This window comes from Acartia tonsa, chromosome 12, assembly GCF_053477335.1.
Source record: "Acartia tonsa isolate MP-2025a chromosome 12, ASM5347733v1, whole genome shotgun sequence".
In the NCBI taxonomy this organism is placed as follows: Eukaryota; Metazoa; Arthropoda; class Copepoda; order Calanoida; family Acartiidae; genus Acartia; species Acartia tonsa.
This window is the reverse complement of record NC_137271.1, coordinates 23274560-23298076: the sequence shown is the minus strand read 5'-3', so window position 1 is coordinate 23298076 and position 23517 is coordinate 23274560. Positions and strand designations below refer to the sequence as shown.

The 23517-nt window shown below is 31.8% G+C and overlaps 1 protein-coding gene across 3 annotated transcripts in view; it reads right to left on the bottom strand.

Annotated features, from left to right (window-relative positions):
• The window catches only part of LOC145333966 (uncharacterized), a 79575-nt gene that overhangs the window by 41690 nt on the left and 14368 nt on the right, over positions 1–23517 (bottom strand). For all 3 annotated transcript variants that reach the window (XM_080179229.1, XM_080179227.1, XM_080179228.1), the window contains 3 exons: positions 21006–21062; positions 9214–9301; positions 2992–3048 (listed from right to left, as the gene is read on the bottom strand). In XM_080179229.1, the coding sequence (XP_080035355.1) occupies positions 2992–3048; positions 9214–9301; positions 21006–21062 (202 nt within the window). The remainder of the gene's footprint in view (positions 1–2991; positions 3049–9213; positions 9302–21005; positions 21063–23517) is intronic.

The window sequence follows — 23517 nt, the reverse complement described above, 5'->3', positions numbered from 1 at the left end:
CGGAGCCGGAGCCGGGAGCCGTGGAGCCGCCATATTTTGCTGGAGCCGGAGCCGTAATTTTCGTTAAAAAACGGCTCCGGCTCCGGACTAGATAAGTATAGATGTTTTTTTTTTTATAAACTATGATTTGGTATTTCTGTTTTGTCATGTGCAAATGCCCTTTTTAAGTTTTTCAAGTCCATTTTCATCATAAATTGAACTTTTAATAACTTCAAAAGTCAAAAATAAAAAAAAGATTTTTTTATGGGGGAAAAAATTAGTCGAGTTTTTATTGATTGTAGGTCGGAGCCGGATCCGCACCAAAATCAAACGGCTCCGCAACGCTGCAAAAAAAACAGACAGTAAGACATACGGAAAGACAAAATAAGAGACAGACAATAAACTAACATCCGTCTATTTTGTAATCTGTTAAAATAAATCCTTGACTCCTAATGAACTATACGTTTCCATTCTAGACATTATTAGTAGCGGAGCTACTCTATAGATAATGTATGTCTGGCTATATTAGTCATTAGTTCCATTTGTTGTATACTATAATGGTTTTTTAATTAAATCATGGTATATTAAGTTTCAAATGTTAGTGATCTTCAAACAACCCAACTTCCAACAGCCCAAACAACCACATACTTATAAAGTAGCTTCTTTATTAGTTACTTAAATGGAGAGATAGGACAATAACCGATAAATTGACTTACATCTCCAATGATGACACACAAATTTACCACTTTTATAGATTACTATATATGGTTGAAAGTTTGGACACTCAACTTAATGAATCAACCAATCAAATTTTTTTAGCCAACGAATAAGAAAACGTAATAATAAACATTGGAAACATTGGGTACTAGCGTAATATAATAAACAGCCAAATATCCCCTCCCTCCCTACTTTAAACGTAGTATATGTCTGGAAAAATTAAAGACAATCTTAAAAATGAAAGCTAGTATTTAAAACAAAGATTTTTTTGTTAGACAAGTGTTTCAAAAATCATACTTAAAGATAAAAATAGCAGTTATGTTATCTAAAGCAAAGCTTTTTAAGAAATAATGATTATAAGTTCTTTTTGGATATATTCATTATTCACATCATTTTTGGAACATTTTTTAATAGGCTGATTAGGAATAATGTGATAGGCGAAGCATTTCTATTAATAAATATATAAGGCTTATATTGTAAGTGTGTCCATATATGTATATGTAGCATTCTATATTTATGCAATTTTTAGAAATATTCGTACGATAATTTAGGATCTGCATATTAAATGCGTTGTTTTTATATATTTGTTAATAACCGTTTGTCCGACAGTATCCCAGCCAGTGTTGCTGAGCCGGAGCCAGGAGCCGTGGAGCCGTCATATTTTGCCGGAGCCGTAATTTTCGTTAAAAAACGGCTCCGGCTACGGACTAGATAAATAAAGAGATTTTTATAAACTATAAGTCCATTTTTATCAAAAATTTAACTTTTAAAACCTACAGGTAAAAAAATATGTAGAGTTTTTCTTAGATATTTATTTTTAATGACACACATAACAAGTAAAAATAATAACAGTGTTATAATACAGGTATTAAATATTCATATACAAACAAAAAAATTGAATATGAATAAAATATTAAGGACAGATCAAATAATAATTATGTACAGTGTCAAAGGACTAAACAATCTCGTGATTTTAGGTCGGAGCCGGAGTTGGAGCCGGAGCCCACCAAAATCAACTGGCTCCGCAACGCTGATCCCAGCAATTAAACAATTAGTGTTAAATAGTATAAGTAGGCATTTTTATGATTTTATTATAACTTCTAATAAAAAAAATATATCAAATTTTAGATATGCTATTATATATTACTGTTTGTATTGTGAAAACGTCAATTAAAATTTTTAAGAAATGCCCGAATTATTTTGTGTCTTTTTGACTTTACCAAAGCATAAGAAATAGATCGTAGTTGTCTTTTCAATTAATATAGATGTATATTGTATATACATACAGACAACTACCTCCCTTCGTTTTTTAAAGACCTCTTTCGTCTTCTTTCTAAATTATGTTCTGCTACTTGGCTGTGTTAATATAAGCGACACCATTGATTGATTTTCAATGACCCAATAGAAAGGTTGCACAAGGTGATTGCGAAGGAGAGGTACAGTTATTTAACTCTTTCTCCCTCTGTTGTTTTACTCAAATTTTCAATAAATGTAATGTACGTATAGATGTATAACCCGGACAACTACTTGGCCCATCATTTTGGGACCTTTTTAGTCTGCTAGTGAATTGTTTTTTTTTTTAGCAATTTGGCTGTGTTAATATTTACGATGGTACTGGCTGATTTTCAAAGACCCAATTGAAAGACGGCACAGGGTCCACGGTGTGGGGACTTATTTAACCCCATCTCCCATTGTTTTACTATAATGTATTTTAAAACCTAATTTGAAGTAAAGCATTTTGCATTTTGAGAACTTTTTTCATTTAGCATTATCATGATATAACAATCAATGTTAAAACATTAAATTTATAAAAATGATGTGTTTAAAAGGTTTCGTGATTTTAAAGCTTTGTCTAATGTAATTTTATATTACTTTATAAATTTCATATTTTAAGATTTGTTATTTATCTAAATCAATATTAGTTACACAATTTTAGTTAAAGGTGCATGATCAGTAATATCTCCTAAAAGGCAGGCTTTACCTTTTCAGGGAGGGAGGAGACATTGGGCTGTTTATTATACCAGTTTACTAAGTTTAATAATAAATTTTCTTATTTGTTGTTTGATAACTTTGGGAACTTTTATAATTTTGATTTGTTGGTTTATTGTCTTATCTCTTTAGTTGTCTGGTACCTATTGCTAGAAAATTTTCAGTAAATCCAAAAGCTCTGTTTTAGTTTTGGCCATGCAGAGAAGAGTTTGTAAAACTTAACTGGCAGAAATGAAATTACCTCCCTACCCCCCCCCCAAAAAAAAAAAAAAATAGAGGGTGAATTGGTAAGAATATGAAACTAACCTCTGCGGGGTTCTGGAATAACTTCATAGGCATGATTTATGTCCTCTTCTACAGTTTCTATAATAGATAGATAGATAGATAGATAGATAGATAGATAGATAGATAGATAGATAGATAGATAGATAGATAGATAGATAGATAGATAGATAGATAGATAGATAGATAGATAGATAGATAGATAGATAGATAGATAGATAGATAGATAGATAGATAGATAGATAGATAGATAGATAGATAGATAGATAGATAGATAGATAGATAGATAGATAGATAGATAGATAGATAGATAGATAGATAGATAGATAGATAGATAGATAGATAGATAGATAGATAGATAGATAGATAGATAGATAGATAGATAGATAGATAGATAGATAGATAGATAGATAGATAGATAGATAGATAGATAGATAGATAGATAGATAGATAGATAGATAGATAGATAGATAGATAGATAGATAGATAGATAGATAGATAGATAGATAGATAGATAGATAGATAGATAAATAGATAGATAGATACAAAATGCATTAATTTAAAAAATATTTAAATTTAATCCTACTTAAGTATTTTATTTTGACTGACTGACTAAGACTTAAGAGTTTGTCTAAAAAAGAAAAAAATATATGTAACTGTTTAAAAACTAATTAAACCAAAATCAGTTAGAAATGTTATTCATTAATCAACGATTTAGAAAACACACATAGAAGAAAGAGTAGTAATTCATCTAAAGAAAATACTTTTGCCTCCTAAAATACAAAGAAAAAAACACTATGGACTCGGAGGCAAATAGGTTTTCAGTAGATTATTATTTTAATTTTGAAAATGACAGTTATTGTCTTTAAATCTCTTTTGGATAACAAACAAACCTTGTGGGAGAGGTATAGGAGGCGCTGCCCGTCTTTTATGGCCGCTACTCTCCGCATGCAGCTGATGCTGACCCATCAACTTGCGGCCCTCATACCGAGTCGGGCGCTCAGGAATCTCATAGAATAAACTTTGAATTGTTGTGTATTCGCCAGGCATCGGTTGGCGTCCGGTGCTTGAAGGATTGTGTAGGTAAAACGGCTCTGCCTCTTCCGCCGATCGGGACTTGCGCGATTCAGCGGCGGCTTTACGGCGCTGTGCCCGCCGTTCATCCTCTTCTGCTTCGACTATGGAGTCATGACTGCGAGAGCGGATTAATACTTTCTTTTTATCGCCGTTTGAGGCGGTTTGGGAATCATTGATTGTGGGTTTTGGCGATGATTCTTTAATGCTGTTGGACATTTGACTAGATGTTGATGAAATTGGTGATGGGGTTTTAGATTGACTAGATGCATAGCGGCTGGGTAATGCTGGGGGTAGTGGGGGCGGTGCGCCATTCTTAGGTTCATATTTGTTGTTAACTGGACTTGATTCCTCAGAGGATTGCCGACAATCTGAGGTGCATGAGAGAGCACCGCAATCCGATGCTGAACAACACTCATGCTCATCGCTGCTTGATGACCGCCCGCCAAGATTTTTAAGCTCCCGCTCACTAGATGACCGTCCGCTGCTATGCTCGGCGCTTGATGAGTGACTAGAACGGTTGTTGTTTGCCCGATTTTCTGTTCTTGATTTTAATAAATATTCCTTAGAATGTTCTCTTTCTTTGCGGCGTGGTTTTTCTGTAGAAAATCTGACCTCGCGCTCACTGGAAGAGCGCGGATCTTTTTCTCGCAGCTCAGCCGTTGCTGCCCGACTTTTGAGGCTGCTTTTTGTCGACCGCTTTGAGTGTTCACTAGGTTGGTTGCTTTCCTTTTTATAATGCCTTGATTCGGTTTTGTGATTGTCAAGATTAAATTTGACCTCCCGCTCGCTTGAACTGCGCAACTGCGGCGAAACTGTGGATTCGCGGTAATGGCGCGCCGCGCTTTCCCGATCCCGCTCACCACGTCTGCTATCCTCTGTCTTTGACTGACTCCTGTTTTGACTAGAACCTCTTTGGTTGCGGCTAGTGGCGGCAGATTCTTCCGACCGTCCAGATGAGCGGCGACTTTCTTTATGCTTATTATCATACTCTTCCGAGCCCCGTGATTTTCCAGACCTTGATTGTTGTTGGTGGTTATTATCAGTATAGCGGCCATCTTTATGACTTACTGGCCGCTCCTCCGTAATGCGCTGAGTGCTACGCTCACTGCGACTATGCCGCGACTCATTATATGCACTGCTTTCTTTAGAAGATTTTCTTGAAGTTTCATGGTGTTTTTCTTCACGGTTGCTGGAATGTCTGGGACTTGTATGTGGACTTCTAGTTTATGTATAATCAAAATATGTTAGTATGTAAAAAGCAAAACAAAATGGTTAAGTATATCAAAATAGGTAAAATCCTTCTTTATAAATCTTATTAAATCCAAATTGAAAAAAACTAAATTAATAAATTTTATAAGCAACACACTTTTAATACTTTAAAAAAACACTTAAAATGTTAGTAATTAAACAAATATTGAATCCTAATTAATTGTTAATATATTTACTAAAAGCTCTTGATTCTACCTTTAAATTTAAAATGTACTTTAAATATCTTTTTCTCTAATAGAACCCAAGGCTTTTCATGATATACTTGTACTAATCAAAATGAGACAAGATGTATTGTTTGCAGGGAGGGAGGGGACATTGGGATGTTAATTACAATAGTCCCCAAAGTTTTCGTCGGCGCATCAACTTCGGGGATTTTATTGAATTTTGATTGGTTGATTCATTAGGTTAGGTGTCCAAACGTTTCAATGACTAATAGTAATCTACAGAAGGGGAATCTAACTCAATTTGTCGGCCATTGTCTTATCCCATTAGATCCCTAATTAATGGGTTAAAAATTTTCTAATATACATTTCTATTTATCCTTTTCAACTGATTTATAAAATAAGATTCCTAGGACAACAGGGTACAATGTTTTAAGCGAAGCATCTCTATAAAGAAGTCCTAAACATGTAAGTATGTTCTTTGATAATATCCTGAATTTCAGCAAGTTAGCTTCAAATTTACAAAAAAAAATTAAGAATTAAAAATTAATTATATTCTCTCATTAGGTTATGACACTCTACAAGTGTTAAAGCTCAAACTTTAATTTTACAGCTTCGTTTTAGTGGATGTTGTCATCTTTGTTTTGATTCAAAAGGAGTAAAAATATAATTTCTTTTCAGCTTAAATATTTTCGTCGGATTTAAGAATAATTTTGAATTTAAAAGGTTTTGTTTGAAAACAAGCAGATTCTTTTAAATTCTTTTAGAAGGTAAAATAAAGGATATTTATACAAAAAAGTATAAATTTTGAAATTTGATGTAGTTTTTATAATGTTAATATTGAATTTAATGGAAAATTAAAGAAAGTTAATTTCAATTTTAAGGCAATGGACTATAATTCAAATTTCAATAAATTACAAGTATCCAAAGGTTGAATGGTTGAATCAACAAATAATATTACCTAATGTTACTTAAAGTTTTAATTCTAATGTCCCCTCCCCTCCAAGACAGGACAATGCTAAATAAAATTGCGCAAGGCCCGAACTTTTATTAGCCAGTTGTAAATTTTAAATTCCTATGGTTGAAACGTTAAAACATGTTAAAAATGTATGAATTGTAGATAAAGCTATATAAGTTGGAAAGAATTTTAATGTATATAATAGATTTGAAATCTGCATAAAATTTTAAGGATTTTTTTTTAAATTCTTTTTTTTGTATAATTCTTTATCTAAAAGCGCAAATACAATTTAAGGTAATTAATTTTGACATCTGTGATTGGTGGGTTGAAAACAATCTGCACTCTAATTGGAAACGCTTAAGTTTCATACATCATAAAACCAATTAGAGCTCAGGTAGTTTCCAATCCACCTATCCTATTGGTCAAAATTAATTAACTTAAATTGTATTTGCGCTTTTAAATAAAGAATTGTATGTAAAACGAATTTTATGAAAAATCCTTAAAATTTTATGCAGATTTTAAATCTATTATATACTTTAAAATTCTTTCCAACTTATATAGCTTATTGTAGATTTAGATGGGTAAAAAGGAAATAGTATTTCTAAAACTGAGAAAAAAAATACTTTTATCTCGGAAAATTTCAGGTTAAGTTTATAGTGGACAACCAACCAACCCCCATCACATTGCCTCATACTCCAGACTTCGGCGTTATCCTCTTAGAAATTTTTTTTCAATTTTATACCCCCCCCCCCCCCAATGGGGATTTATATAAATTTTTAAACCATTGTCTTATCCCTTAAGATCTCTGAGAAACAAGAAGTCTGGGTATTATCCTCTTAGAAATTTTTTTTCAGTTTTTTACCCCCCCCCCCTGACTACCGACGAACAACTATTTTAGGTTAGGTTAGGTTTTAGGCTAGCGAGCTGAGCGCTGCGCCTAGGGAGCCGAGCGCTGCGGCCAGAGTTCATAGTTTGCTGTCGAGAGGGGGGGGGGGGGTAAAAAACTGAAAAAAAATTTCTAAGAGGATAATACCCAGACTTATTGTTTCTCAGAGATCTTAAAGGATAAGACAATGGTATGAAAAATATATAAATCCCCATTGAGTATATATAATTACCATTTAATTAGATTATGATTATAGTTTTAAAAGTTTGAACTAATGTAACTGTTTTTTTTTTGTCATTATAAAAAAAACTTTTTATAAAATTAGAACTTTAAAAGTAATTGAGAAAATAAATTTCTTTTTGATTTAAGAAGTTTTTGTGATTATTTGATAAAAAAAAGTCTTTCTATAAAAACTCTAAAGTAAATATTTGTAATTAGATAGATAATTAAGACATCCAGAAAAAAATAGCAAGGTATAAAATTTACAAAGAGACAGCAAGATAGAAAGTAAAATACCAGATAGACAGTATCAGAAGATAGATAGCTAGATATCTAGAAAGGTATTAAATAGAAAGAAAGTAGTATCAAATTTAAATTCTTTCCTTGTAGAAGAAAGATGTGCTTTGGAAAAATGTTCCTACAATCTGTGGAGGAGGGAACATTGGGCTCTTTATTACACTAGTCCCCAAAGTTTTATGATAACGTTTTCTTATTCGTTGGGTTAATAACTTTTGGGATTTTCAATAAATTTTGATTGGTTGGTACATTAGGTTAAGTGCCCAAACGTTTTAACCACCAATTGTAATCTACAGAAGGGGTAATTTTAATCTAATTAATCTATCGGCTATTGTCTTATCCCTTTTGATTCCTAGTTTAAAACAGTTGCATCCAGTTTACTGAATACTATTGTGTTGTTTTTTTTCAGTAAAGAAATATTAAAATATTTACTGATTTAAAAATTTGTTCTGTTGTTTTTTTAAATAACTTTAAAATATAAAAGAGTAAAAATAAAATAGAAAAGGATTTAGTTTTTAAGATCCAAGTTTTAGAACTTTAACTTTTATTTGTTATTAAGTATTTACTTTAGAGAAAAATAAAATAGTTTCCAACATGGAAGACAACATCCATAAGCCATAAGTAACGAATCACAAAAGTCATAAAATGGACAAACGGACAAAATTTTATAAGTTTTATGTCTTCTGAAGCATGAACACAATATATAGACAAATGTGTAAAAGGGATCTTCAATAAAAATTTTAGCTTAACAATAGCAGCAATGTACTGAATGAGTGACTGATTTTGATTTTGATATATGTTTTTGTGATTTCTCTTGGGATGGTGGTGGTACCCTCCTCAAAAATAGTTATAAACCTTCCCGAGACCTCTTAGAAGCTACCCTGTTAAGGAGAACCCGATCGGTTCAGTGGTTAGTGAGATCCTTCGGTACAAACATAAAAACACACAAACACACAGTCATTCATTAATTTTGTTACTTTATTATAAGGATTTCATGATAAAATTGTGTTACTTAGGTTTCTATATAAAGGAACTTAAATGTAAAATATAACAATTTGAGAAAATCAATTAAAATAGATATGTAGAAAAATATATTTTGATTATAAATTTCCTTTCTGCGGGGCTTCTGCTAGATTTTGTTCCCCTGCCACCGTTGCTACCAGCTGAACTCTTATGTCTGCTATTATTGTTCTCAGGGCTTTTAGTAAATTTATTATTATCATGGCTGTTAGTAAAACCACACTCACACTCTTCCTCCATTTCGTCCAGACTACTGGGCCGACTCGAATCCGACAGGCTGGAGGCTCTGGCGGCTGTCCTGTGGCCGCCAGCAGCCGCTGGCCTGTGCTTTGAGTCGGCGGTTGCTGGTTGTTGTCTACCTTTGTTGTTGTTGTTGTGGTCCTCAGATCTTGAGCTAGTGCTATTGGAGCCAGAGCTGGGCTTATGCAGGTAGAATGGTTCTCCATCCTAGAAATAGACAGATAGTTAGACAGATATTTAGATAGATAGATAGTTAGAGATATAGATAATTGTATAGATAGATAATTGACTAAATATATAGATTCATTGGAAAAGATATATAGACTGTAAGTGCAGATAGATAGATTTGATGGATTGGGAAGGATTTGATGATTAAATATGCATTTTGAATAGAAATATATTTTCAATTCAAATTTAAGTAAGTAGTTTCATTCTATTTTCTCCTATCCCCTTCTTTTCTTATCGAATACAGAGTCTCTAGATGCTAGGGTCGCAGCTGCTAGCAAATTGATAAATTTATGGGAAGATAGATAGATACAAATAATGGATAGTTTAAAATAGAATCATTACTTTAAAATGCGTAAAAATTTATCACTTTTTTATAACTGTAAAAGTTTGATTTAGATCATTTTGAACAAGGATGACAACATCTCAAAAACGAAGCTTAAAGACTTGATTTTATAAACCAAGGAAGGGAGGGGATATTAGACTGTAAATTATACTGGTACTCACAGTTTTAAAACCACGTTTTTCATTCGATCTTTTTCAAAATCTTTCCCTACAATTACAATTTTGGAGAATAGTCACTTTCGTAACAATGCCCCTTAATGGGCGATTTGTCGTATTTTTAAAATTGCTTTTGATTTTGGTTATTTTAGGTTAGGTTATATTGATTTAGGTGATTGCCCCGCAGGGTTAGGCAATTGGCCACGCAGGGTTAGAGCCCCCCGCAGTGGCTAGAAATAGGAGAAAAGCTACTGTGAAAAAAACGAACAATCGCCCCTTAAGAAGCGTTGCCACGAGAAGGACTATACCCCAATTTTTTTTTATCATAATTGTAAATCAATTTACTGTTTATTGTATTATCCCTTAAACTCCTAAATAACATGAGAAATATTCACTTAATTGTATAAACATTTGTATGATTTTATAACGCTCTATTTAACTACATTTTTTTAGCTGTTTTCTAGAAAGCATATCTTCTGTAGTAGGACAATAAATTTATGTTTAGCTTATAAGTTACTGTACTGTTATTTTCCTATTAAAAAAAAACTTAAAACTCGGATTTCAAAGATTTTTTTGAACAATATCAATCAAATTATAAAGAGAACAAGGATATATAAGTTGGTAAGAGATAAGACAATGGTCGATCGAATGATGTACATATCTAATGCTGTTACAGTAAATGACCCTTTCTTTAGAATAAAATTAGTGGTTGTAACGTTTGGACACTCAACTTAATAGTCCAACCAATCAATAGGGTTAAGCCAACGAGTAAAAAAATTTCATTTAAAACTTTTGGGACTAGTGTTTTAAATACCCCAATGTCCCCTCCCTCCCTGAAATATAAAAGGTTTAGGATTATTATTATACTAATTATAAACTTTTTCGTTCTTGGTGATTTTGAATATACACTTTTAAACTGCAAAGTTAACGTTTGTTGTCATTTATTTGCAAAAATGTTCAATTCTAGAGCAAAAAATGCATTTAAACTAGAAAAATTTACATTAAAGCATATTTTAGAAAATAGATTTCTAAAGTAGAGCATTACCAAGAAGGATAATAAGATGCCATTGGACTACAACTGGTGCCCAAAGTTTGCTTTTTTATTCCTTTGATAATTTTAATACTGGCTGGTTCAAACGAGCTGTGTTCAAACTTTTCAAAAAACAATTTTAATCTACTGAAGACGTAATTTTGTTTATGATTAAAATATCATCCATTGTCTTATCTCTTGGAACCCTGAAGTTTACTGTTGAACATTTGAAATATTTACAAAATGTACCTTCCAACTTTGATATCAGAGGACTAATTAAAATGGTTTTCAGAAATATCTCAATGTCATCAAATGGACGGATAAATAGATGGATAGATAGATATAGATAACTAGATATGTATATACATATAAATAGATAGATAATAGGTTGTCTGTTTATTACTTAAGGTAAGGTTAGGTTAATATATATTTGTTACGGAATAAACCCGCATGGACCCCGATTGGGATAGGAATAAAAAAAAATAGCCCCCCCACCATTTTATTTCAATGTATTCAAAAAATATGGGGGTTGTAAGTACTTAAAAAACTGTTTTGAGTTATATTTATCCAAAGATAGATAACCATAACATCTTATTCGTTGGCTCAAAAACGTTGAGTATTTCTAACTTTTAGTTTCAAACCAGAAGTGTCCAAACTTTTTAACTAGTCCCCAGAATTTATAATCTTATTTTTATCACTTATATGTATATCAATTTCTCGTATTCATTCGAATCCGGTGGATAGGAACCGGTTCTCATCCATACGAAAAAACTATGTCTAGCATCGTATTATATCCAGCTTTCTACGAATATAAAAATGTACAATCATAAGATTAAAACCAGTTTTTTTGCCGGTGCCTTCGGCACCTCGGGACTAAAAAAAACTGGTTTTAACCTTTTAATTGTACATTCTATATCCACGGGAAGCTGTTTATAATACGATGCGAAAATTAACTATTATTGTCCATTGTCTTATCCCTTAAGATCCATAGAATGACAAGAATGGAGCAGAACCACTGAACCAAATATTTCAAGTCCTTCCTAAAGTCAATAATTTGTATTAAATGTACAGCACATTACTAAGATAGCTTAGGTCAAAATCGTGCTGTTATTAAATAGTTTAAAATTACGACAAAATCATTCTTTTAAATAAGTGTTGTACCTTAGAAAAGTGTCCCAGCAAAATTGCTAAATTAAACAGAATTTTAAAAGAGGGAGTTGGATTGTAAATTACACTGGTACCCAAAATTTTATAAATCCGTATTCATTTTAATTGGTTTAACAACCAAAGGTCCTTTTATTAATTCTTGATTGGTTGGCTTAAGCCAGTAGTGTTAAACTTTTCAAAAATATTTAAAATAAATATGTAATGTTTGTTATTATAGGGTATGTAAATTTATCGTCTATGGATCTTTTACTTTGCTCGACTTAGTTGTCAAGATAAGTTTAACGTAGAATTATGCTTTCAAATTAATCAAAAAACTTTTTTTTGCAGTTTTTCCAAAACGGTTGATTTTTAAAACAAGGAATGATTTCGAAGTTATAGAGTAGAAAGAAAGGTGAAGGATGCAGGGATCTACAGGGATAAGACACTGGACGATGCATTGGTATACATCCCCAATGATGACAAACACAATTGTTTTTTTAGTAGACAAAAACTATAGGTTGAAACGTTTGAACACAACTAGTTTGGAGTCAAAATTCAACAAAAGTACTCAAAGTTTTTGACCCAACAAATAAGATAGTTTTATCAAACTTTGGGTACCCGTGTTATTTACAGTCCAACGTCCCCCTCGCTCCTTGTGACGGATGTAAAAAAAAATAGAAATGTCCGCATCCATTGAAGCGAAGCTCAACAAATCAGACAAAATGACAAACGAATATTAATATGTATAGATAGCTTTTATTATAACTAAAAGGAATAATATTTACAATTATAAAATATACCTCAAATTAAGAATGATTTAATTAATACAGGAAAAGAAACTTTCAACATTAGGCATAATTGTTTTAGGAATCTATTTATTATGAGTTAGACTTATAAACTCTATTCTTATGTACAAAAGGATTTTTAGGGATAAGACAATGAACATCCACAGTGATAATAAACAAAATTACGCCTTCTTTTTTGTTGTAGAAGTGAATCAAGCAATATTAGCTTGGTCGTTTTAAAATCCTATTATAGAAATGACAAATGTTTGTTTCATCCGTTAAATTCACTTAACCGATTGAGTCCTCCATTTAAAGAACAGCAGCACAACATATGGACTAAGCCATCCTCGTTTGCTTAAATGATATAAACTTTTTAAATTAACAGGCGTTAAACCAGATAAATAAATTTAACTGATAGGTGAAAATTCTATATTTTTTTCTACTAGATGGATACATTTTTTATTTAATAACTTATACATTTTTATACCAAAGCTAATCTATGCTTGGTTTTATTAAGTTGAGTGTCCAAACGTTTCAACCACTTTTTGTAAAGGGTAATTTTGAGTATAATTATTAAGTATGTACATCAATTTGTAGAACATTCACTGTTAAAAATAAAATAAAAAAATAGCATCAGATAATACTATATATTCATTTCATTACTGTACAGCATCATCCCATACGTTCTAGCAAAAAAACCTCATTACTATATAAGGAAGATTCCAATACTGTATTGAGTATTACTTAGTGTTCTATGGAGTAATATGTATTACTAAATAAAGAATGTGCATTTTATAGTATTATCTAATACTCTCTATGGAATAAAATTCAATACAGTAGAAGGAAGTTTTTAATACTCTGGTTCGTAATTTTTGTTACTCTGTAGGGTAAGAATTGATACTAAAAACGTAATATCTCTGTATAGTAATAGTTATTACGGTATATAGTACTACGTGGTGTTATATATTCATTTTGTTAATACAGCAATTTTACGGGTCCAGGTCCAATACAACCCCAGCGTATCAATTGATACTAAATGAAAAAAAATATTTTTTACAGTGTTGTCTTATCCCTGGCTTTTATAAATTTTATTGGTTAGTTAAATAGGGAGGATCCATTGGACTGTAAAACTATATTGGTACCCAAAGTTTTATGACAAGATTTTCTTAATCGTTGCCGTAAAAACTTTTGTAACTTTTATTTAAGTTTGATAACTTGGTTCTAAAGAAGTAATGTCTTAACCTTTCGGCTTCTAATTTCAATCTCAAAATGGGGTCATCATAATTGGGGATGTACATCAATTGATATTCCATTTTCTATCCATCAAAAATCATAAAATAGGTGTAGATACATAATCATTCAATGAGGGAGGGGACACTGGGCTATATATTACATTAGTCCCTACAGATTTTTAATATTCTTATTTGTAGGCTTAACTACTATGTGAAACTTTTTTTTTGATTGGTTGGTTCATTAAGTTAAATGGCCATATGTTTCAACCACTATTTGCAATATAAAGAAGGGATCAGTTTGTTTATCATCATTGGGGACGTACATTAATTAACAGAAATTGTCTTATCCATTTAGATCCCTGATATTTATAAGTAAATGAAAATTGTGTTGATATTTTCCTAAATTAACAAGCATTTATTTTGGTTTTACTTCAATGAAACACATTACTTTTTAAAAACGAAGTATTTTTATAATAAGTTCGGTCCGTGCGTAAATCTTATCATTTTTTAGGAATATTATAATTGATCTATCGATTCTATGCTGATTCCTGTAAACGTTAGGTACAACTCTAAAATCGTGACAACTCCATAATCATTACAAGAAAGTCCGAACGTTCATCTAAAACATGCTGATTTATTTTAAGCGCATTATCTCTATGTATTATAAAACCTCAAAATGTAAGTCCTTTTAACACTATCCTGTATTATGCAATTTTAAAAAAGTTTGTTGGATTTCGTTTTGACTTAATATTCTGTGTATTAAGTTATAACATTAACGCCTGTTTTCAGAGCTTCGCTTTCATGTTTCATGCCATCCTTGTTTTTAATTTAGTTTTGTTTTAGAAAATCACCATTATAATTAACAAAGCTACTCAAGTATCCAAACTTCCTATAGAAAAATCTTTTTTAATAGCGAAGCTAATCTATGCTTAGAATATCCGTCTAACTTTTCGGCTTCTATTTAAGATAGGTGGCAAATTATTATTTTTCCGATATACTCTCTCGATCAGTCCTTCCAATCTAAAGGTACTTCCAAGCTAGACCTGTCTACCTTAGCCTCCAGAGCCAATCCTGATATATTCTATTTTAAAAAGTAGTAAGGTTTTTTTTGTCTGTAGCTTAAGATTTCGATAACCACCGAACTGTTTAGCTTCTTCATTTTATGGTGGCTTCACATAGGTCTTGCGATGGTTTTAGGCTATTTTATTTTTTAGGTTTGAGCCGTTGGATGGTCTTAGGCTATTTTTCAACCCATTTTCTACCCCTATGAATACAAAGCCCCTGGACGCTAGAGGCGCAGCTGCTAGTTACAAATAAGACAATTATTTGTCCAGTAATGATATGAAAGAGACAGGATATACAGAATTTGTGATTCATTTACTATCAGAAATCAGTTTTTCTCAGTTATTATTACAAATAGATAACTGGATTTTTTGTGAGGATTTTGATAATCAACGAGCAATTAGAATTAATATAAGTTCATAGTTTTTGTGTAAAATACTAGTAAGGATGTTTTGTTCAGATAACTAAAAGATAAATTATTTAGGTACATTAGACTAACTTGTGAAGATTTCTATAATCACACAGCATTTGCTCTATCTATTTATTCATATAATTGCATTAAACAATTGAGTTTTTAAAAAATATGCAAGTAAAAGATCACTAATCATTATAAACAAAATTACCCCTTTTGTAGATAGTTTCACTTGAATTGTTTTGGACTAACCAATCAAAATTCAATAAAAGTTTTTGATCCTAAGAATAAGATAACGAGGTTATAAGACTTTGGGTACAAGTGTAATACACAGTCCAATTTTCCCTCCCTCCCTAATTATAAGTCAACTAATAGATAGATACAAATAAAATACTCTATATTTGGCTAACAATTTGACCCTTCACTTTACCACAAGTTTAAAAAGGTATTTCTCCAATGATGCACAGTTTAGTTTTTATTAGACAGCAATATAATACCTCTTTATAAAATAAAGCGAAAATAATAAACAGTTTTTGATGTTATTTTAATCATTGTTTATTGATAATATAACACTTTCTTTTATCATCATAAGAGATCTATAGTATAGATGTATATACAGTTAACTACCTCCCTCCCTTTTTCAAAGGCCCAATTTAGAGTCGGCACAAGGACATTGTGATGGGGAGATATAGTTATTTAACCCTTTCTCCCTCTAGTGTTTTACTATAATATTGTTCTATTCGACATAAAAAAATATGTGAAAATTAGCTAAAATGATTTAACATCCTTTTCATTGTTTTAACTTGTGTTAGCATTGCAGTGTCAAATAATGGTTTGAATCTTATGTTTATTCAAAACAGACAATATAAATTTCAGCCAAAGTGCAAATTCTAATTTTGTACATCCTTATATTAAAGTAACAGGATCTGTGTGTGTGTGTCAGTCTGTCTGTACCGAGGTACGAAATGGTTCTCCTGTTCAATGTAGTTTTATAGGTAATGGAAAGGTTCATAACTATTTTGGGTAGGGTACCGCCACCCTCCCAAGATATATCGCCCCTAGAAAAGAAATTCCAACAGTATTTTAAATACCGCTTGGCAACTATATTACTTACTATACTTACAAAACATATTTAAAAAATCTTTTGCAGTTTTTTTGGCACATTTTGGAAGGTGGCTGAAAACCACTAAAAAACCGCCAGTTTCTACTTAATTCAAGGGCAACACACTATAAAAATATAATTTCATTTGCAAAAGGTTTTTCAATCAAATAGCTGTTTGTTTAAAGAAATCTAAAGGTGTAAGAAATATTTAAGAAAATTTTTCCAAAGTTTTAAAGCCATCGAATGAGAGATCAGTATAATTTACAATTTCCCTCCTGTTTTTTAGAAAATTAATTTTTAACAGTGTCTTCTTTTTGACCAAACTGTTCATTATAAAGATAAAAGAAGAAATTCAACATTATTAAAACCAATACACATCAGGGAACTAAAGGGAAAAGATAATGGCTGATAAATTCATGTACATCCCCAATGATGATACATAAAATTGCCCCTTCTCATGATTACAATTAGTAATTGAAACGTTTGGACACTCGACTAAATTCACCAACCTATCAGCATTTAATAAAAGTCCCCAAAGTTGTTAAGCCAACGACTAAGAAACTTTGGGGACTAGTTTAATAAACAGCACAACAACCTTAGGGAGGAAAGGGACATTGGACTGATTATTATATTGCCCCCCAAAGTTTTATAATAACGTTTTCTTGTTCGTTGACCTAACAACTTTGGGGGCTTTTGTTGAATTTTGATTGATTGGTTCATAAGTTTAGTGTCCAAACACATCAGCTTTTACTTTTTATCTACAGAAGGTACTTTTCTGTATCATCATTGGGGATGTACATCAATTTATCGGTCATTGCCGTACCACCTAAGATCCTTTTATGGAAAATGTGATTTAATCTTTCAGACAAAGGTCGTGTTGTCAAATAATGTAAAACTTAATTTAAGAGTAGCTTCGCTACAAAACGTCCTTTTACCCAGTCTGTCGTTGATTGTTTTATACAAGCAATAAATAGTCTAAGAATTGAGATTAGTAAACTCATTTTATAATTGTAAGAACATCTTAAAATATAAAGTTTTATTTCCTTTTAGATTTATTACTTGATTCACCCATAGTCTCTAGGGGAGGGTGGTAAAAATAGCCTTAAACCACCTCAAGACATTTAAAAAGCTTCACTTGAAAGTAGAACCAACACAAACAGGTTTTTTACTGAGATTCTCAGCTACAAACAAACAAAAACCATATTAATTTAGGATACAATGTAAATTGCTTTTCTTCTTGCCCGTAGATTTTTTTAGATTTGTCTTTAAATTTTTTTTCAGGAGTTGGGGGGGGGGGGGGGGGGAGGTTGACATTTTTTAGAGGGAAAAAGTACCACCCAATATTAAATAAATCAAAACATTTTTTTTATCATTAGGTGTTTTCCCTGAAAAGAAGAAACTAATTGGTCAAGCAGTTTGCAAGATAATAAGCTTAATCCAAACAGACAGACAGACAGGTAGACGGCAATAAAGAAAAATATACATCATTCCATTATGTGTTACTAGAGGCCACGCCCCTGGAAACCTCTAGGGGATTTTATGGGGGGGGGGGTGTGACCCCCAATTTTCAATTCTAAGTTTTAAAAAGAAAAAGTTATAATCCTTTCCTGAACCTATAAGAAGCTTCATTGTAAAAAGAGAACCTTGTACTTTATATAACAGGATGGATATATATTTAAATACATATAAACTTTAATCTGTTGTATGTCAAGAATATCACAATACTAAAGATGTAAATGGCAAATAAATCGCATATTAAAATAATAAGATTATGCTAATTTTTGAGGAGCGAAGGTATTCTATAATTCAACCATATTGAGCAGATTATTTGTCTCATTAAATGTATTGGTATAGATGTATACTCCAGAAAACTATTTGTCCCAAGTGACAAAGACCCTTTTCGTCTGCTATCAATTTGCTTTTTGTTCTTATGAAGGGACTCGCCTGTGTTTTTATTTCCGACGCTTAGCTGATTTCAAAGACCCATTACAAAATCAGGACAGAAACCCCTCTATTCTTTTTATCTCTCTCTCTCTCTCTCTCGCTATCTTTTTCTTTCTTTTTTATTCCTTTCTTTCTTTTCTTTCTTTTTGAAGTATGCTTTAAAATTTTCGATTAGACAATTATTTTCAAATATTTTTAAAAACTAACTTATTTTACCACAATAAACAATTTATAAAAACCTCATTTTATGGACGCTGTCATCCTTGTTTCTTACTACTAAAAAGATATAACTATTGCAATTCCGAAATAGGAACAGGTAAATCCATAAGCAGCTCAACAATAATCCAATATAGAAAGTAGTAAAGTTTTTTGTCTGTAGCTTAAGATTTGATTACTACTGAACCGATTGGGTTCTCCATTTCAGGAAATCTTCACATATCTCCTTGGATGGTTTAAGACTATTTCCTCCTAAGATTTAAGTATTATGATGGTTTTATTTTCGATTAGACAATTATTTTCAAATATTTTTAAAAACTAACTTATTTTACCACAATAAACAATTTATAAAAACCTCATTTTATGGACGCTGTCATCCTTGTTTCTTACTACTAAAAAGATATAACTATTGCAATTCCGAAATAGGAACAGGTAAATCCATAAGCAGCTCAACAATAATCCAATATAGAAAGTAGTAAAGTTTTTTGTCTGTAGCTTAAGATTTGATTACTACTGAACCGATTGGGTTCTCCATTTCAGGAAATCTTCACATATCTCCTTGGATGGTTTAAGACTATTTCCTCCTAAGATTTAAGTATTATGATGGTTTTATGCTATATTTATACCTTAACCTACCATTAGAATACAGAGCTAGGAGCGCATCCGCTAATATTGCAATAAATGACAAAAATCATAATCATTAGTCACATGATTATACTGGTACCCAAAGTTTTTAAAATGCTTGCTTGAATCCTTGGGTATTCTTGTTAAAAAAATGATTTTTTTAGGTTTAAACTAGCAATACCCAATCATTTCAACAATTTACTGAATCAGAAATATTGTTTATAATCATTGGAAATGTACATCAATTAATCGTTCATCATCTTATCTTAATCCTTATATAAAAGTACCATGATGTCTATCTGTCTGTACCAAAGGATCTCGCTAACCGCTGAACTAATATGGTTCTTCTTTACAGTGAAGGTTCTCATAGATCCTGGGATGGTTAATAACTATTTTTTTTTGTTGGGGGGGGGGGGGGGTAGCACGACTCTCCAATGAGAAAAGGCCCCTAGAAATAATATGACTTCTTCTTTTTTTATGCCTCTAGGGGCAGGTGTAGCCGCTAGAATTTTTATTTAGTAGCTCCGCTTTTAAGGCTATATAGGATTATGTTAATTTTTTCCTCTATTTCTCACTTTTTGTTATGTAATATTTTTTGCCTTTGTATTTAAAACAAGGATGACAACATTCATATGTATATATATTTAAAAACCATTTATTGGCAAACGGAAAAAGTAAGTTGAAGAGCAAATGTTTAGTGGCCATAAGATAGGTGGAGAGGGGGGGGATTTCATATTAGAAAATCACAAAACTTTTCTATATTATTAATTAAAAGTTTCGGGAATAGTCCCTTTCGTAACATCGCCCCATATGGGGCGATTCGTCGTATTTTTAAAATGGGTTTTTATAGGTTATTTTAGGTTAGGTTATATTGGGTTAGGTGATTGCCCCACAGGGTTAGGTAATTGGCCCCGCAGGGTTAGAGTCCCCCGCAGGGGCTAGAAATAGGATGCATAAGGTGCGATGTTACGAAAGGGACTATACCCAAAGTTTTTCGTAGCATGACCGATAGACTGACGAACAATGTAAGTTGTATTTTAAGAGGAGTATTTTCACAAAAAATCAGCGGTCTATTTTAAATAGCAGCAGATAAAATTAAACTTTAGTTACACAGCGTATACAATAATGAAAACTTAACATAATATCGGAGTTGGAGGGGGGGGGGGAGTCTGGACCACCCCATGGAATAAGTATAGGGGTTAACATTGACGTACATAACCTAATTATAAGATAAGCATCAGACAAATCAATATCTAATGTAGTATTTTATACAATAATACTAGTGGCTTCTCCCCCTAGCCTCTAGGAGCGTTGCCTAAAGGGTTGGTAAATGTAATTCCCAATATTTATTTTTGTCTTGAATTTTTATTAGAGGAGTACAATAAAAGATAGACAGACAGACAGACAAATATGCTGAAAGACAGACATAAAGATGGACAAACAGACATACAGACAGACAAACAAACAGACAGACAGACAGAAATACAGACAGACAGACAGACAAACAGACAGACAGACAAAAAACAAAAAGACAAACAGACAGACAGCCTGCCAATGCTTTTAGCCAAAAATTTCAATAAAAAATTTACAAGATACTCTAAAAGACATATACTACGCTTATAATCAATTTACCTTAGACGTTGATCTTGTTGATTCCTTCTTGGAGTGCTTCAACAGTAGGACCAACACCTAAATGGATAGATAGATAATCAGATTGTAGGATAAGTAGATAGATGGATAAACAACAGATCTATAGTATACATGTACATACAGATAACTACCTCTTTCCCTTTTTCAATGACCTTTTTTGTCTGCTACTAAATTGTTTTCTGCTACCTGGCTGTGTTAATATAAACGACACCATAGGTTGATTTGCAATGACCCAATTGAGAGTCAGGACAAGGCCACTGCGATGTGGAGATACAGTTATTTAACCCCTTCCCCCTCTAGTGTTTTTACTCTAATGGATAAAATTAAAGATGGATATGCGATTAGATGGATAGATAGTTTTATAAATGTGTATAGTTAAAATGATAAATGGATAAGTAGATAAATTAATAGATAGATAGATGGGCAAGTATTAGACATTCATTTATATTATATGACATTTCCAACAAATGATTCAACTTTTTTTCTAAAAACCCTTTACTAACTCAAGTATGATAAAATTCAAAGAATTATAGCCAAAGAATAAACAAAGACTTAGAATTGATTAAATATAAAAATCTATTACAGCCAAATATTTAGTTATAAACAGACGTACATACATTAAAAATCATGGGAAAAAAGCGAATTTGCGGGGTTCGTCGTATTTTCACAGCAGCTTTTGATATGTTATGTTAGGTTAGGTTAGGTTAGCTAAATATTAATGATTGCCACGCAGGGGCTAAAAGTATGAGAAAACCTACTGTGAAAATACAATGAAACCTCCAACTTCGTTTTCTTTCAATGATCCAAAATATGTAATCTTTAAGAGATGCTCCGCACCTCAAATAGCAAAAGTCATAGAGATACATTAACACTATATTCTTAAATTCACGGAACTACAATGTTTAAAAGTAAGGTTTATATACTTAAAGATAAGAAAATAAAACATTGGCGTTATTGGATTCTATGACTATCCCTGTGATGGTTACTTAATATTATCTAACCTATAAATGAGTAAAGTTTCCATAAAGTTGGTTAGTAATTGATTTGTGATTTCAGGGTAAACCGCCCAAAGAGTTGGTTGCCTGTGTGATTTTTTCGCAGCTTTATTTTTCATGGCTTATATTTTAAATTTCCTTGAAAAACTGCATTGATTTTGTGTTTAATCATTGCTTTTAAGTTCAATGTCTGCATGGGGTGACACTAACTGTTTTGCAGTAGCGAAGCTACTAACAATTTTGACATCTAGAATTCTATAAACTTTATTATTTATTTAAGTTATAAACATTGTTGTTTTTTAAAGAACAATAAAGAAAAATAAGAGTAAATTAGTAATTTGTAATATTATCATGATATATATCAAATTAACAGGATGTCTAACTGTATGTGTAAGGATCTCACTAACCCTAAAATATTCATGATTTTCTTATATAGGCAAAGAGAAGTTTTGTAACATTTTTTTTTGTGGTGGGAGTGTTTTGATCCTTACCTTCCAATGAGCAATCAAGTCTAAAAATAACCCCCCTCTCCCTAAATCTATTTCAATTTTTCCGTTTATATCTAAATTTGAAAGTGAAGGTGTAGCCACTAGTAGTTAAATCCATCAAAAATAAGAAAGAAATAAGCATTATTCTAATCTAAGGGCGGGCATCAGCTAATTAAAAGGTAGATTCTCTTTTGAATAATACAGATTAATAGTTTTAAAAAATTCTGAACAAAGTTTAAATAGTTAAAAGATATTAATGATGGAAAACTATTTGTTTTCTGCTACGGTCTACAGATAATAACTTTTCAAATCAGGGATCTTAAGGGATAAGACATTAGACGATAAATTGATATACGTCCCCAATGAAGATCAATAGGATTAACCCTTCTGTAGATTAAAATTATTGGTTTAAATTTTGATTAAGGTTATGATAGTCACAATTACCCCTTGTAATTTAATCCAAGTTTAATCCAATCGATCAAGACTTTAAAGATCCCAAACTTATTAAGCCAACGAATAGGATAACACGGTTATAAAACTTTGGATACCAGTTCAATTTCAAGTCCAATGTCTCTCCTTGCTTTTATTTACATTGCCTAAACTGTTAAACTGCTGGTCGGAAATACTTAAAAGGAAGAGTAATGCGAGGGGGGGGGGGGTTGTAATTTTACGAGGTCCTATTAGGCTTTGTACTATTCTTTTTAAAACCTAACCTGACCTAGGGTAAAAAAATAAGCACATCCCCCGCCCCCAATTTAAAATATTAAACTTAATAATTGATTCAGCCGTTTAATAGATCTTAATGCACACATTTACAAAAATATCCAAGTATTTTGTGTGGATTGGATGAAATAAAATCCAGATACAAATTAATCTAAATTCTTTGAATTTTTCGCGAAGTTTATTTACCTTGTGTACAACACAAGTTGCTTCACCCCAAGCTACTAGGGAGAGCGGGAGAGGTCAGGGAAGTAGCCTGAAACCACCCCAATACACCCAATTAAATAGTAT